The 16,247-nt window shown below is 42.5% G+C and overlaps 1 protein-coding gene across 2 annotated transcripts; it reads left to right on the top strand.

The window, feature by feature from the left end:
- Nucleotides 1–350: 350 nt before the first annotated feature.
- Nucleotides 351–15,589, top strand: kcnk10b (potassium channel, subfamily K, member 10b). Of its 2 annotated transcripts, none has more exons than XM_084012720.1 (7): nucleotides 351–455; nucleotides 4,341–4,756; nucleotides 10,982–11,099; nucleotides 12,319–12,479; nucleotides 12,611–12,803; nucleotides 12,901–13,043; nucleotides 13,394–15,589. In XM_084012720.1, coding segments are annotated over exons 1-7 (1,677 nt in total). In that variant the 5' UTR covers nucleotides 351–454; the 3' UTR covers nucleotides 14,039–15,589. The 2 variants fall into 2 exon arrangements, with proteins under 2 accessions (XP_083868846.1, XP_083868845.1); XM_084012719.1 differs by lacking the exon at nucleotides 351–455 and adding an exon at nucleotides 877–1,070.
- Nucleotides 15,590–16,247: the final 658 nt, after the last annotated feature.

The raw sequence follows: 16,247 nt of genomic DNA, 5'->3' as shown, positions 1-16,247 counted from the left end.
CAGCTAGAAACATAAATGACAAAAACAAAATCAGTTCTGTTTCAAATTCAGTCTGTTTGCAGAGCCATTAAAGCAACAGCTCGAATAGATCCAAGAGTAAACAAGAGTGAGATCCTTCAGTATGACTCGTGTAAACACCTTTTGGCTACATAATCAAAACAAATGTTATGCAATGCTACTACAGACTTATTATAAACCATATTTCATATTTCAAGTCAACAATTAAACTCAGCCTCAGCATCTGATTTACAGGCCATGACGGGATGGAGGAGGTGACTTGTCTTCAGCCATCGAAGTTCACAAATAATGCATTGCTCCTCATACGTGTGAATGATGTAATGGTTTAAGATGCTGATTTGGTGCTACAACTCCGGATTGCCGCCCTGCGCCATGTGCTCCGTCGCCGGCTGCCAAACGATGAGAAGATAATCCTGTTTCGGGGGATAAACAAAAGAGTGAGTAGCCTATTAAATAAAACCGATTATGAAAAAAAAGGAATAATGAAAGCTAGAGGCTAATTTCCTCCTGGCTGGTGAAAGGCAGGTGGGAGCGGAGCGCTTTGGGAGTGGAAGGGAGGAGAGCATCCTCCCCTTGTTCTCGCTGCCGGCGGAACGCGCGGCTGAAGTTGCGTTATTTTCGGACACACCGCGCCTGTGTTCGTGGACCGGACCGCCGCCGCGTGCGCGCGTGTGTGTGTGTGTGCGTGTTTGAGTGTGAGACGTGATGTGGGTTGGTCCCTCCGAGGGGTCTCGGTCTCTCAAGTGTCTCCCTTGTGTTGTCAGACGCGTCCGAGCAAGGTGGAGGAGGGAGAGAAAAAAATGAGGAGGGGGGGACAGCAGAGGCAGACAATGCGGCTTTGCGATGCGCTTATCCCTGCGTGCAATTTACACCCACATCCAGGAAAACACGATGTCCCCATGATGTGGGGGGATTCCTAGCGATTTGGCTAATTTTCTTCATTTTTTTTGATTGAACCAAATTTCCTCGCGTTTTCGCCGAGAACCAAAAAATAACGATGAAATTTCCAATAGAAAACCCAAGGAAACAAGTTAACTGGGACCCCGAACAAGGTTGGTAAATAATGCTTTTTTGTTGACCGTTTGCTAACTTTAGATTTCATGTTATTTATGCTACTCCTAATCACAGCATACTCCCACAGAGACGAGGCTTAATTAATGACACCTGCATAATTCACAGGCTCCCACACTTTGTTATTTATAATTTATCGTTTATTTCCCTTCGTGTTTTCTTTCATCGATTCTATTTTGCGGGAAAATGACAAATAACACGAGGCAATGCGGCTGGGGGGGTGTTATTTCTTTATTCTCCATCCTTCCTGTGCTCGGTAAGGAAACGCTGCTGGCAGCGGACCTTCAAGCGCGTCAAGCTCGCGGAAATAGCCAGCGTGAAACAGGGATAGATGTCAAAATAAAAGCATGTACAGTTGTTGACTAACGTTTAAATGAGCCGTCACGTGAAATTCTTTGCATTGAACGATAATAACAGTTACTTAATGTTTCCCTCGTTGCTAACAAACAGGGGTTAGGTTCAGACAACCTGGCTGGCCATTCACAGTGGATTATTATCAAATCATTAATCTCACAGGAGTGATTTTTATTCACATGTGGTTACAAAAAGATGGATATTTTACATGGAAATTGGAATTAAATGCTGTACTTGTGCTTTGAGATACAGCATCGGCTTGTAACATCATTAGTAATTTCTTTTATTTTGAAATTCGTTATTGCCGGAAGTCCGTGCCATTCATGCGTGTTTCTGTTCTGACTTGACACTTTTGAGTCTCAGCTGGTGAGTTTTTTGCCTGCAACCTGTCTAGTACCATAGGGGGGCAAGAGCTGACCTGAACCAACCCAAAATGCGCCCTTGTGTTTGTCTTTACTACTTGTTTTGTATTTTGTTCATCAGTGGATAAATAATGCTTCTGGACACACACAATGCAGCAGACATGCTGAAATGTTGACAACCTGAACGTTTCCAATGTCCCACCACCACAGCTGTGCCCCATTACACATTGTGGTAAATGATCCTCAGCATCCACATATTTTGTTTCCATTCTAGACTCCAATGAGAGACAGAGAGAGAGAGAGAGAGAGAGAGAGAGAGAGAGAGAGAGAGAGAGAGAGAGAGAGAGAGAGAGAGAGAGAGAATCAGATACTCTTAGATAAAAAAGCACCGCTCTCTGCTCAGGTTTTATTTAATTTGCAAAAATCAATATGAAGCAGATTCAGTGGTCTGAAAGGGATTTTAGATGAATGCCACACAGCCAAATTCTGTTCATTCCAGTTCCTCCTATGGTTTAAAACTGAGATAAACACACCTTGATCTGTTTTGTTTTTTTATTTGACCACCAAGCCAATGAAATCCAGCTTTCTGAATTACCCTACACTGTATAGCTTTGGCTGCCCTGCTGTATAGAGCTAATTTATTCAATTGCCCTCACGGACGAGATGAGATGAAAGGCAATTAACGTCTCAGTGAGACGAGTTACGGACTTGGCTTCATTTTTCAATTCGTTTACCAAGTAGATGTTCAACTGCATCCATCACGTGACTGCACCAAATACAGGCGATGAATGATACTGATGGAGGGTTCTATTCTTTCTGCTGCTTTACCTCCCTGTCTTAATTTTCTAATTCCTCTCACGTTCTAAAAATAGCATGGCCACCGCCCTCAAAGACATGTACTATAAATCGAAGGCGGCAGTTTTGCACCTAAGCTTTTGACATCACTTCGCTGTTATTGATTCACTCATGATACTCACTCAGGCATTAACTAACAAGATTTCTCGCGCCGGGATCCGGGAGAGAATGAGACACTTCCTGGACGTCCTTGACTCGTCAGGGTGGGATGTGTGCATACAGAGTGCATACATTTTTTTTTTAACATTTACCAGTATCCCTATATAAACAAAAGATTGCCTTTCTCAAACAAATCCATTTTTGTAATTCTATATGTGAGTTGCACCATGGTTAAAAAACAGGCTCCGCCCATGCCTCTGAGGCATGCTTTCTGATCCGAGAGAGATGGGGGCGTCAGGGGTGAAGGCCAGATCTCTGACAGCTCATACAAAGCTTCATACACATTAAAGGAATCTAAATCTGGCTGCCTCCTAGGTGCTGCTTGCCACTTGGTTGACCTGCTCCAGCACACCATGCATTTATTATAAAAACCCATCCAGAAGCCAATGACGGAAAGTGGCACTCATCTCTCTCTCTCCTACAGTCTATTAGAAAAATTGAATCCTGCTTCTCTGCAAAGTGTCTAACTTGATTTTCACCTCCACCTAGCAACACTGTGAGGGTTAAGTTATAAATGCTGTGTCAAAAGAAGGTATAATATCAATATTACATAATATTTTCTTTTCCTATTGTGCCTTATTCTGATTGTACCCAAGTATTTCCCATGTTATCATCAGGTTCTTCCATCATTAGTTATTTGATGACATGTTTGAGGTAGCTGTGGACGTCTGACACTGCATTTCATAAGAATAACGACTGTTACGTGTAGAACCCAAACCAAATTCTCAGCAGGTGAAAATGTTGAGATGGCGCCTTTGAGACAGCTGTAGGCCGGATAACGGGCCTTTTTGCTGATAGCTTTGATTGTCGGCTTTGCGAAGAGCTCTTTAATAGCTCAGTGTAATAGAAGGAAATCATGTTCTAGTGCTTCACGCAGGAGGCTATCGTTTTTAAATGGCTGTAATGAGCTTGTGTTTATGTCATTATAAAGTAGGGTTCAGTGTGCAAAATGGACCTACATCTTTCCTGACCATGTGCTGAGTCCAAAACGTGTGCAGTGATTTGAGGTTCCCACGAACGCCCTTTTAAAATGATTGCATTTATGACAATTACAAAAAGGGCAATATTTTGAGCTCTTCCTGACGAAGACCCTAGTGGGACTCAAAACATCGAACGTTGTATGTACTTTTTAGCAGAAGTCATCACAAAGCTTAAAGGTGGTAGAAAATACTGTGATTATACTTGGGCTATGCATGATTTTGTCTTATTATTGCATTCATTGGCCATAAAGGGATTTGTAAATGCATAAACAACATGTTATCTTTCAAACTCCTAAAGACCGCCTACACGAAAACATAGAAAAAGACATTTTCTCAACACTCAATCTGTCTTCACATTTATCCAGTCTGTAACAGATTCAAGGCCTTCGGCCAAGAACAGCCTGTTAATTTTCATTTGCCCAAAAATCCTCAGTCACTTTCAGAAGACACAGAATTGCTGTTTCTGTCTCGGTGTCCTCCAACGCAAAGCAAAACAAAACATCACATAATCTGGTGTCCCTTTCCTCTGACCCTTTCCTAGTGGCGGTCCAGACCAACTTGGTCCCTCCCAAAAAGGCCCAGCCTGGCATGGCGAAGTCCAGCCTGGTCCAGGCCAGCGTGGCCACCATGCAGAACCCGATGGGCTGCGACCCCAAGGCCAACGGTCACTGTCCGCTGCCACGGCTGTCCATCTCGTCGCGCTCTGCCAGCGTGGTGGCCAGCATGGACGCCAGCTGTGACGGCGTGGCCGCGGCGCTCCACTCGGTGATGAAGTGGAAGACGGTGCTGGCGGTGTTCGTCGTGGTCGTTCTCTACCTGGTCTGCGGCGGTCTGGCGTTCAGGGCGCTGGAGCAGCCGTTCGAGAGCAACCAGAAGACCAGCATCACTCTGGAGAAGGCTTCGTTCCTGGAGAGGCACCCCTGTGTCACTCCCGCTGAGCTGGAGGCGCTCATCAAGGTCAGTGTTCGGAAAAAGGAGCTGAGCTTTTGGAGCAGCTGTTCAGGAAGAGTACGTTGCATTTGGGGGAACTTTTCAACAGCAAGCAGATTTGTTCATAAGAGGAAAGGAAGAGAAGATCTGATGAATAATCCTGAGTGACATTTGATTTGTAGATAAGAAGACAAGTCACACGAATGACCTTAATGGCAGCAGTTTAGATAGCGATCGCTAGCAGGGTAATTGGAGGTTCTCGGGTTAATTAATTCTGGTTCATTAGCTTGTCACGTGATCTTGAAGAGCTTCTTTTCATGTCCAGATCGTCCTTTTAGTAAATTAAGCCCTCAATCCCAGTGTCCATCGAATGCTGCAGAATTTGAGGAACCGCTTGCATCCACATAAAACACGACATGCAACAACATTTCATGTTTTCATACAAGAAGAAATGCGAATGCTCCTCTTCAGACATTTTTCTTATTTTTTACATTTTTTTGGAATGTCAATGTGAAGACAATCTTCCAAATGAATGATCACGTTGCCCGTTAATTGCTCTGTCATGGTCACTCCATGTTTACTCCACCTGTAAGGGTTAAATAACTCAGTTATCGTGGGTTTAAAGGTCCCCTTGCTAACTCTCTTCATAGGCAAATGGAACAGCTCAGGGTTCGGCACATGACTCACATGACAACATGGATACTTATATATGAAGATGACACATCTGCTGGTTGCTTTCATTTTTCAAGTGTGTTGCAGATTTTAGAAATATTGTCAGCCCCCAGTACTCTGGGTTGGTTGTCATTCTACTTCACTCTTTAGGTGCACTTAGCTCCGAAATATGTACGCCAGTGGGTGGTTTGGATCCGGCCACTCATCTAGATCAAAGTTTTTACAAGTTTAAAGGGTTTCACTGAACTCAGCCACAACTTTTACACTAAAAGATTGTTATCTTTGAATTCTAATGCTTATTTATGGACGTTATAGCGTATGTTTCGTGAGTAAAGCACCATCAGAAGAACTCCCTCTACTCTCTGTCCCCCTGGAGGATGAGAGGAGATGACTAAATGTCATGAGAGACAGGTCCATCCTTTAGCAGGAAGCACATTATGTTCAGGGTCACTGTAGAGATACCCATAATTCTCAGTGACACGTCACACGTGTTGTACAATACATGCCAGTCAGTGCAGTTTTATGTTACAAAAAGAAAAGTAATCTTGGAAACGTACTTTCCTTCACTACTGCATGAGATGTTGTAAATAGAGGAGGCCTGTGTTTAAAATCAACCATTTAAAAGCACCTGTCCTGTAAAAAAGCTTGGTGGTAGAGGCTCGGGCTGGGGATGGCCCAGTCGGTTGGTCTGCTGCAGCAGTTAAACTGGCCTAAGAAGCTGTTGAGCTGCAGTCAATCACTGCAGGTCCGCTGGCTCTTCCCCTCATGATGTTTGATCTACCAGCGTCCTTCTACTCTTTCTCCGATTTCCTCACAATGAGCCCGTCTCTTTGAAAAAAAGGCCTGTTTCTTCTCAACCAGGCCGACTGACGTTCATGTACTTGGCGAGCCATTTATTGTTGTTTTGGATGATATATATACAGTGGTATCTGAATGCCTACACCCAAAATAATAAATGTATTACGGTATGAAACTCCAGAGCAAAGCTTTAACAACACCCACACGTTTTAAAATAGGAGTAGAAGTAGCTCACGGCCACAAGATCACGGTTTTCTTCACTGTGAGATATGCTTTTGAAGCCAAGTTTCTCCATGTCTTCCTGCAAAACCGTTATATAGCTTCTATTTAACAAAGGGTTTAAAACTTGGGGGTTTGACAGATCAAGGAAGATTTCAGGAGCTGAGCGACCCTGATACTTACATGACACCACATCAAGGCCCGTCTTATCCAAATGAAATATGGCAGCTATATAAGAATGATTCATTGTGATCGCAGTTAAAAACATGATTGACAACCCTTAAATGAGGCTGACGCGAATCTTGCTTCAATGTTCCCACGATGGCATGATACGCTCTTCTCCTAAACCAAAACCTGTGTGAACTGGACCAGACAACAAGCAGAATGTAGAAAAAAGAAGAAATCACAACATGACTTAACTGCCCGTCTATTTATGGTGTCAGTTGCTTTATCACACAGGGTTTGCTCATCGATCTCACGCCCAGAATTAAAGGTTGAGATTTAAGATCACTACATCAATCTGACATGTGCAACTGGAAGCGGGATTGGAAAATACTTTGAGATGCGCCGGCGTGTCGTTCGCCGAGTGCAACGTTTGATTTGTGAGGGAGTGCGGAACTGTGATCAGTCAAACAGCCCGTTTGCAGAGGATGCTCTCAAAGAAAAGAGAGGATTATTCTGTCTCAAGATGGACTATTTTCTTGGAGAGGAAGAGAGACCAAAAGGCAAATCCCTTTTACCAACATTAGTATCCAGTTAGGTAGCAGTAGATCGCAAAAAAAGGTGGAATAATAATGTACTTTCCATGTTTTATTATGTAGTATGAGAATAGTAAAATACAGGATTTGTGTTGAACCCCTCCGATTCGACCCAAGTGACCACATGCTCTTCAGTGTGCTACACTTCCCGCTTATTATGGATCCATTGGACGGCAGCTGGCTGACGGTAAACAGCTCTAGTGAATACTGGACTGCCTCTCTCTCTGTCTTCACACCCACGTCTGTTCTGTTATTCAGTCTCAGTGAAGCATCCTTTCTTCTTCTTCCCTTGCAGCTCTCAACCTTCGAGCCACAAAAGGGCTACCATCAGTTTGTTAAAAAAAATCAATGACAGTATTTCCTAAGGAGACGTGTGGAAATAAAAACCTTTAGCATGGTGTGCCTGTGGTCCGGAGGGAATCAATTATTTATTGCACAGGCCAGCAGTCACAGACCTCCTGCTGCTAGAAGCAGCTGAATCATAGACGAGACTGTCTCCTCGACAAATGACGGCGCGTCTCACCACTTATTTACCCAGAACTCATTTCAAATATTACATCTCACAAATGTATTGTATTGAACGAATGATTTGTCATGTTGAGATATTTGCTTTTCGACAGAGTTGGATGACAAAATCAATACCACTCTTATGTCCATACAGTAAACAAAGCAGCAGTTATCTTAGCATCAAGACACCGTCTGAAGAAACACAAGAAAATCTGCTAACTGGCACTCATTAAACTCATAAATGTATATGTATATATATTTTAATCGTTTAATTTGTACAAAAAACTAATTGTGGTAGATGTGACAGACCCAGACTCGCTGATTCCAGTCATAATAAAGTCATAATGCTAAGGTTGTATCTCCTCAGGTTAACCTCTGCAAGAAAGGGAATTTCCCAAAATGATAAACTATTTCTTTAAATCAGAAGTGTGGTATAACATAACTCTAAACACTGCAAAGATAACATATCATGCTACGTATGAAACTTTTTCTTTTGCCGTCTCACGAAAAGGCCTTCAGGACACGACTTCTTCACAAGTCCTCCATCAAAGAGTCTGTCTGGTCTCCTAACAAGTTCTGGTGTCGGCCTGGTGTCAATCCCGTCGCCCGGACAAAGACCCTCTGTGGCGACACAGCAGTGGTGACTCACTGCTGTCAAACTGTTTGGCGGAGAGTTGACGGAGAAGTGGCTGCCTTGGGAAGCGTGTGTGTGTGTGTGTGAGAATGATGTATAGCAGGGCTCTGCTACACAGCATGTGTTGACTGTGTGTGTGTGTGCACCTCTGTAGACCTCCTCATGTCTGCTTCGGAATCTGTGTGTCCACCTACCCACTGTGCCCTTGCAAAAAGCAGCAGACCTAATTGGCTTTTTCAGCGCCCGCGGGATGACTCACACTCTGGCACGATGTGAAGCCGTGCTGGTATTGACACCAGTCAGGCCTCAATTTACTGTTGGCTCGCTTATCTACAAATACACTTTTACAAACTCTGAGATACCTGCAGGGAATCCACGTCAGGACACACAGACGATTCTTTTGAGGGGGATTTATAGTCGTTTGTAAGAAAGACAATGAATGTCAAAGTGAGGCTTCATTCTTTCAATGCCACAGCGAGTAATGAGGAGGCGGTGTACACAATGTGCAACAAAAATGTACAAGCGTGTACATTATAGACCCTTTTTTCTCCTTGAGATACTGAATATACAGTGGTGGAATGTAACTTAGTACATTTACTCTTAAGTGAGAATTTAAATGTATACTAATATACACTCATTCAGTACATTACAGAGGGGGATATTTAATTGACTTCAGAATATTTATTTCATTATGAACTTTCTATACAAAAAAGTGAAACCTTATATAATATATCATATACGCACACAGCAGCCATTCCACTCTCATTCTGCTACAGTTTGCTGGTAATACTTCTGTGTTTCTTCTACTCAAGTAAGAGTATTTGTCAACTAATTCTACTGTCACCATGAGAGTGAAGGATCTGAGTACATTAGCAGTGCTCCATTATGAAAATCATCAATCAAAATCGGCCTTATCTGTGTCGGACCAGTCTCCCTGTTTGGCCATCATTTGTGTCGCTTTAATGCTGCAAGGTGGTTATAGGGCAAAGATATTAGTGATGGTGAGAGGGCTGCAGAGGGGAGTGCTTGGCACGACGCTCGCTGGATCACTGCTGTCGCCTGCTGTGGGGCAGAGAGTCACACTGGGAAGATAAAGATCCGCAAGCGAAGTTAGCTTGCTCTCTAATGGTCCTGAAGTGCAGAGTCAGAACACACACATTAGTGAACATGCGGAGATGATTGCGTGTCTTCAAGCAGGTCCGCGCGCTTATTCGTCTTTGCAGTCAAAATGGAGGCGAGCTGGCGTTAAACTAAAACAACTTTTTGTTGTCCTAATTAACACGAATCAAAGTGTCGGCATCCTTGGGCCCCCGAACATGCCGGTGGAGAGGGAGGATTTTCCACATCTCTAATGCAGCATGATCTTGGCTGTGGCAAAAGACAGAAATAGATCTTCTCATGAAGTATTCAGATGCATTTTTGAGGCTATTTTTAGCTCTCCCTTGACTGTAGAATTAGGTTATTTGGAATTCATTATAAATTACCGCTTTGTTATTGCCCCTATGAAAGTAACCATATCCGCCATGAAATGGCATTAATGTGGCTAATTTTAGATACCAAAATCTGTCCTTGTGGAGGCTCCACCGATGGAGCTGAGGTAATGCCAGATTATGAGTAGGCATGTGCAGCGACCTGTGCAGAAGTAGTCTACTCTGTCTGCGTAGAAATGTATGTCACGAGAGTTGATACATATTTTATTGTGCATCCCACTAACAGCTTGCGTGGGTGGATTGGGAGTTGCCCTGAATGAAGGAGCCCTGCTTTATATCTCACCAGGAATGTTGATAAATGCACTGAAGCCATACCTTACCAAAGGCATCGCTCACATTCCCGTCGGCACAAGTGATATATATTTGAACCCAGAGGCCAAATTCAAACTACTAATACCACAGAGATAAGAAAATAAATGCCCTTTTTCCTCACAAAATGCCCATTAACGGGTCATTCAGACAGAACACTAGATAGTAAATTAACTTTTCACGCCCACATAATGGAGCTCTGAATGAGAACATTGAAAATAATGATGCAGTAAACGCTGAGCATTGTGGCTTCTTAATGTTTCTCTCGACAAGCCGGAGATGGAAAAGCTCAAAGAACTAAAGGAAAATGCTGATGCGGAAGAAAAGAGATTAAAGTAAAAGTCGAGATTTAGTCGGCGTCATGATTGAAAACATGCAGTAAGAAGAAGCAGAGATTTTATGTTCTTGACTGCATGTTCACAGTCATATGTTGAGATTGTTATTTTTATATGCGCATAATAAAAAAGTAAGATTGTATTGCAGAATACTATAAAAACGTGCAAACATTTTGGGACCAATACAAGAGATTGCAAGAAAAATCTGAGGATTTCCAAGAAAACACATCCAAACCTAAAGCTTATGTTTTTCCTACCCTCCTCAGTTTTGCTTTTCTTGTGAATTACTGCATCATTCAGGACTCAAATAAAGCCAGGTGGTCAAACCACCAGGCATGTAGGGACAAGACACTGCTTGGTTTAAGGGGTCACAAGCCAATGTAATAGATTTAATCAATTGTAACCACATCCAGCTCTACTTGTTAGCACAGCTTTATGACATAGGTCAAGGAGTCATTCAATTGTCGCCATCTGATTTATATTCCTCTCCCCAATTAGAGTTATAATTTGCACGCTTTCCTTCTTTCCAGCATGCCATCGATGCCGTGAGTGCTGGAGTGAGTCCCATTGGAGACACATCTTACAATTCCAGTTACTGGGACCTGGGCAGTGCCTTCTTTTTCGCCGGAACTGTCATCACAACTATAGGTAACGTTTTAAATAATGCACTCTTTAATGCTCTAATACCAGTTTAATATGCTATTGTTATGTTGCATAAGGTGTTATCATAGAGATGTGAAGATGTGTAGTGTAATGCTGATCAGTGAAAAAATGTAAATAAGGTAACTTTAAAAGTACATTTTTACCCATGTGGTCAAAAAACAATGTTAAATTAATTAAAAAATATTACTATATAAATAATGATATGAATAAATTGTGTAATAAATATAAATTAACCAAAGATGTGTGAAATAAATGAAGAAATTATTAATAACCCAACTCAATTTCAGACTTATTATTTTGATTGTTACAGACAATTCTACTTTTTAATTTTTTTTTTTCACTTTTTCCTGAAAAGTTATGAGATCATATTTTCTTACACTATACACTATATCTGTCAAGAATAAACAATATTACATCTTCACTATTGCAAAATCAGAATCTTGGTGATGATCAAACATGAATATTATAAAAGCAAGATTAATGAGCAATAATCCATTTTTAAATAGTGTTGCTTTAGATGGTATTTGTCCTTTCAGTTCATCAAAGGTGATCTGTCATTACAAATCTCTGTTGAACTGTGGCTCCTTCGCTCTTATTGCTGCCCTGGAGTGAGTTTCAGGAATCCCTCATGAGGTGGTGCTAAATGATGCAAAGCCAAACCACTGTGGGATTTAACAACCTGTGAAGTTAACATTATCGAGGATGCTGACAAAAACAGACCCTGCTGACGTAAACAATCTGCTTTTCCTTCACATCTATCACACATCTCTTTGTGCTTTTTCTCCTTTAGAAATAAATAAATAAATAAAAATATTTTTAAATGAAAGTGAATAACCTCTGGAATCCCAACATCAAGGCTTCTATGATCTGTCTATGTTCCTTAAGTTAAGCGACTGGTTAAAAAGCTTCAAGTTACATAACAGTGCGTCGCCTCTTCGTTGTCTCTTTGTCACTGCAGGACCATAATTAATGTGATTTTCTCAGAGGGGAACCTAATTATTGCCTCTCTAGGAGCTTATTTACCCCTGCAACAGGAACTAAGAAGTATTACATATGGGCTTCAATTGATTCTGTTGCATAAGCCTTGATTGTCTTCTTAACACTCCTCCTCAGCCTCCCCCTCACCACATCTTCTCTGCCATGTTTCTTCACTCTTTATTTATTTATTTATTTTCTTTCCTCTGCTCTTCCTCGTGTGTGGCAGGTTATGGAAACATAGCTCCGAGCACGGAGGGCGGGAAAATCTTTTGCATCCTTTATGCCATATTTGGCATCCCTCTCTTTGGCTTCTTGTTGGCGGGCATCGGAGACCAGCTGGGCACCATCTTTGTGAAAAGCATCTTGAGAGTTGAGAAGATATTCAGGGTGAGTCGCAAGTTTTGGGTTATCTTTTTAATCACATTTGCTGCTTTTAGTCATGTATCAGTGGATCACACTATTACCCATATCTATTTGTTCATCTTGCATTGTTCTAATAGCATCTCCTGTTTTCTCAGCAAAAACACAAACAGATCAGCCAGACTAAGATCAGAGTGACGTCCACCATCCTGTTCATCTTGGCTGGCTGCATTGTTTTTGTCACTATCCCTGCGTTCATCTTCAAACACATTGAGGGCTGGACCGCGCTGGAGGCCATCTACTTTGTTGTGATCACACTCACCACGGTGGGAATAGGAGACTACGTGGCAGGTAGATCCATGTGGTTGTTTCTGTCACGATGTAGAAGATCGCTGTTTTGTTCAGACTATCATCGCTTATTGGTGGTGTTTTTCCTTCCCCCCACCAGGTGGCGACAGTAGGATCGACTACATGAAGTGGTACAAGCCTCTGGTGTGGTTCTGGATCTTGGTGGGTTTGGCGTACTTTGCTGCCGTCCTCAGCATGATTGGGGACTGGCTTCGAGTGCTGTCCAAAAAGACCAAAGAAGAGGTGAGGTTTATCAGAATTACATTAGATGGGCAGAAAATAAAAGGTCACCGAGCTAGTGCCTCCTCTGCGCCTTGTATCCGCTCTCTGATTTGCTTATTATTGGAACGTAGATTTGAAGCTCTTTAGTTCCAGACTGAAGACACGGAAGAGAAAGAGGTATCCAGGGAGTTAATGCAGGACTTGAAGAGATGAAAATTGTAGTTATCAATCGTTTTTTATTATTATTCATTTTCCCAAGTTCCCGTAATCTGCTGATGGAAACGCACCTAATGTCTTAATGCTGCAGATGATCACATCATGTCCTTTCCAGATCTGTTCCTGATCCCCTTCTTACTGCTCTGTCATCACAGGTTGGGGAGTTTAAAGCTCACGCAGCTGAATGGAAGGCGAATGTTCGAGCAGAGTTCCGTGAAACGCGGCGGCGTCTAAGCGTTGAGATCCATGACAAGCTCCAGCGGGCCGCCACCATCCGCAGCATGGAGCGCCGTCAGCTGGGCCTGGAGCAGCGGGCTCACTCCCTGGACATGCTGTCTCCAGAGAAGCGGGCCTTGTTCGCCAGCCTGGACGCGGGCCGCTTCAAGACCTCCTCCCAGGAGAGCATCGACACCAAGCTCAACAACCTGAGGCTGAAGGGGGCCTGCGAGCACTACGACCACCAGGGGAGTGAGCAAACGCCACAGACGGCGTCTTCCTCGGAGGAGAATCTCTTCAACCTGCGCTTCGGGTCCCTCACGAAGCTGGCCAGGCGCAACAAGAACCGCGATCTGCGGAGGAACATTCATGAAGATGGGCGGCGGGCGAGCGTCAGCATAAACAATGGTAGCGGCGTGCTGGGCGAGGAGAGGACGGAAGAAGAAGAAGAAGACGGGGAGCCTGACGAGGAGAGGGGAGAAAGAAAAGAGGGAAACACCAGTCTGACAAACCTGTCGCAGTATGCAATGGAGCGGAGCAAGTTGAATGGGTTCACACCAGTCGAAGACAAAGAGAACGACTAGGCCTTGAGTGGAAGAGTGCTTCAGAGACAGAGAGAGAAAGATAGAGAGACACAGAGCATGCATGGACCTTCGGCGATGTCAGTAAATGTGCCTTTCTGTTTCCTATGCTTAGGTCGGAGCTGCTCCCAGGAAATTCAGTCGTCATGCCATAGCAAGAAGAATACGAGAAGAAAATGTGTTGCCAAAAAAATTGAAGAGACAGAAGAGGCTGTAGTTAATATACCTCATATGGGATGTTACTGTAGAATGGGCTTCTTAAGAAACGTTCCTCTCTACAGGAGCTATCTTTCCAGCTTCGTTGTCTTTCAGCCTGGACGACTCTTGCGAGACACTTGGGGCAGCGACTGCCTGTTGATGTCGAATTTTAATTTTTTAACAATGTGGGCAGGACATCCAGAGAGCTATATGTCATCCATCTTTAAAACATTATTGATCCGCGCTCCGTCATCTCATAATGTGGCGGCTATTTTTAGCTCAGCCACCAAAGGACAAGACCGTTAAATGAATGGGAGGGGAGGTTGCGTTTCTGCTGGATCAATAGACAATACGAGCATTTACCTAGCTGACATGTACAATTATTCCTACATGGTGTGTGACTTTGGAAAATGTAGCCTTAGGGTATAAATGACATGCTACATGTAAGAGCTCATAAAAAAAACAAAACTAATCACCTTAATTGTGCACGGCTATTAAATCAAAACCATAGCAGTTAATTGACTAACTTCAAAGCTTGAAATGACAGCTGTAATAATGTTGTTTGTTTTAATGAAATGAAATGTACTGCTTTCTTCCATATTTTGTGCGAAACCCTCCCCCCATGTATATTTCAGAAATGATTGATCAACACAGAACTGGAATTCATTCCAATTTAAATCACCTTTGGCCATGAGATTGTCAGCCATGTTAAAAACACTTTTTTTCTAAAAGACATTCACTTTTATTACAAATGACTTTTTAATTAATGAATGTAATATTGTTTTTTTTTTATCAAGCATGTTTGCATTGCGTTTGCTCCTTTTTATATCAGCCAAGCACTTGAATTTTCCATTGAACTGTAAAGAATGAACTAAATATTGTCATGTTTCTTTTTTTCGTATATATATTTTTTCTCAAACGCAGTCAAACGTTGTGGCTTCAATCATCGTCACATGGAAATGTGTTTTCCTTTAATTCTTAAGGATTTACTTACGAAATGTTTGACACATCACCATTTTAACTTTATTTGCATCTTACAAACAGGCACTGACGCTACTAGCTGATGCATTCTTTAAATTCTACACAATTACTAAGTGTATCACTGGCATACATTGCATGCGTGTTTCTGAAGGTAAATTACACACACACGCGTGCGCACACAGACACACACACACACACACACACACACACACACACACACACACACACACACACTAGTTGTGCTTTTAACCTGTTTATCGGATATCATTGACCTTTTCATGACCATGACCTGTGAACAGTTTGTTGTGTACAGTTTCTTTTATGAACAGATCACATTAAATGTAGTGAGTGCCTTTTTCAAGATAATAAACATGACAAAACAAATTAAAAAATGTGGTAATGGCTATATTGTATATTGGAAGGGTATTGCTTTTCCAAGGGCATTCATACACATTTTTTTTTTTACAAAAATTTGGGTTAGGGTTAGCAGAAGAATGGATGTAAAGGGTTAAGGTTAGCAGAAGCATGGATGTAAAGGGTAAAGGTTAGCAGAAGCATGGATGTAAAGGGTTAGGGTTAACAGCAACATGAATGTGAAGGGTTAGGTTAGCAGAAGCATGGATGTGAAGGGTTAAGGTTAGCAGAAGCCTGGATGTAAAGGGTAAAGGTTAACAAAAGCCTGGATGTAAAGGGTAAAGGTTAGCAAATGTAAAGGGTTAAGGTTAGCAGAAGCATGGATGTAAAGGGTTAAGGTTAACAGAAGCATGGATGTAAAGGGTAAAGGTTAACAGAAGCCTGGATGTAAAGGGTAAAGATTAGCAGAAGCATGGATGTAAAGGGTTAGGGTACAGAAGCCTGGATGTAAAGGGTTAGGGTACAGAAGCCTGGATGTAAAGGGTTAGGGTTAACAGAAGCCTGGATGTAAAGGGTAAAGGTTAGCAGAAGCATGGATGTCAAGGGTTAGGGTTAACAGAAGCCTGGATGTAAAGGGTTAGGGTACAGAAGCCTGGATGTAAAGGGTTAGGGTTAACAG

Source organism: Eutrigla gurnardus, assembly GCF_963514095.1.
Source record: "Eutrigla gurnardus genome assembly, chromosome: 7".
Classification (NCBI taxonomy): domain Eukaryota; kingdom Metazoa; phylum Chordata; class Actinopteri; order Perciformes; family Triglidae; genus Eutrigla; species Eutrigla gurnardus.
This window is presented reverse-complemented; position numbering and strand designations above follow the sequence as displayed.

Coding starts and splice junctions, on each gene's coding strand:
- kcnk10b (XM_084012719.1), top strand. CDS start 1,016: ATGAAATTTCCAATAGAAAACCCAAGGAAACAAGTTAACTGGGACCCC. Junction 1,071..4,340: donor TAACTGGGACCCCGAACAAG/GTTGGTAAATAA, acceptor ACCCTTTCCTAG/TGGCGGTCCAGACCAACTTG. Junction 13,044..13,393: donor CCAAAAAGACCAAAGAAGAG/GTGAGGTTTATC, acceptor CTGTCATCACAG/GTTGGGGAGTTTAAAGCTCA.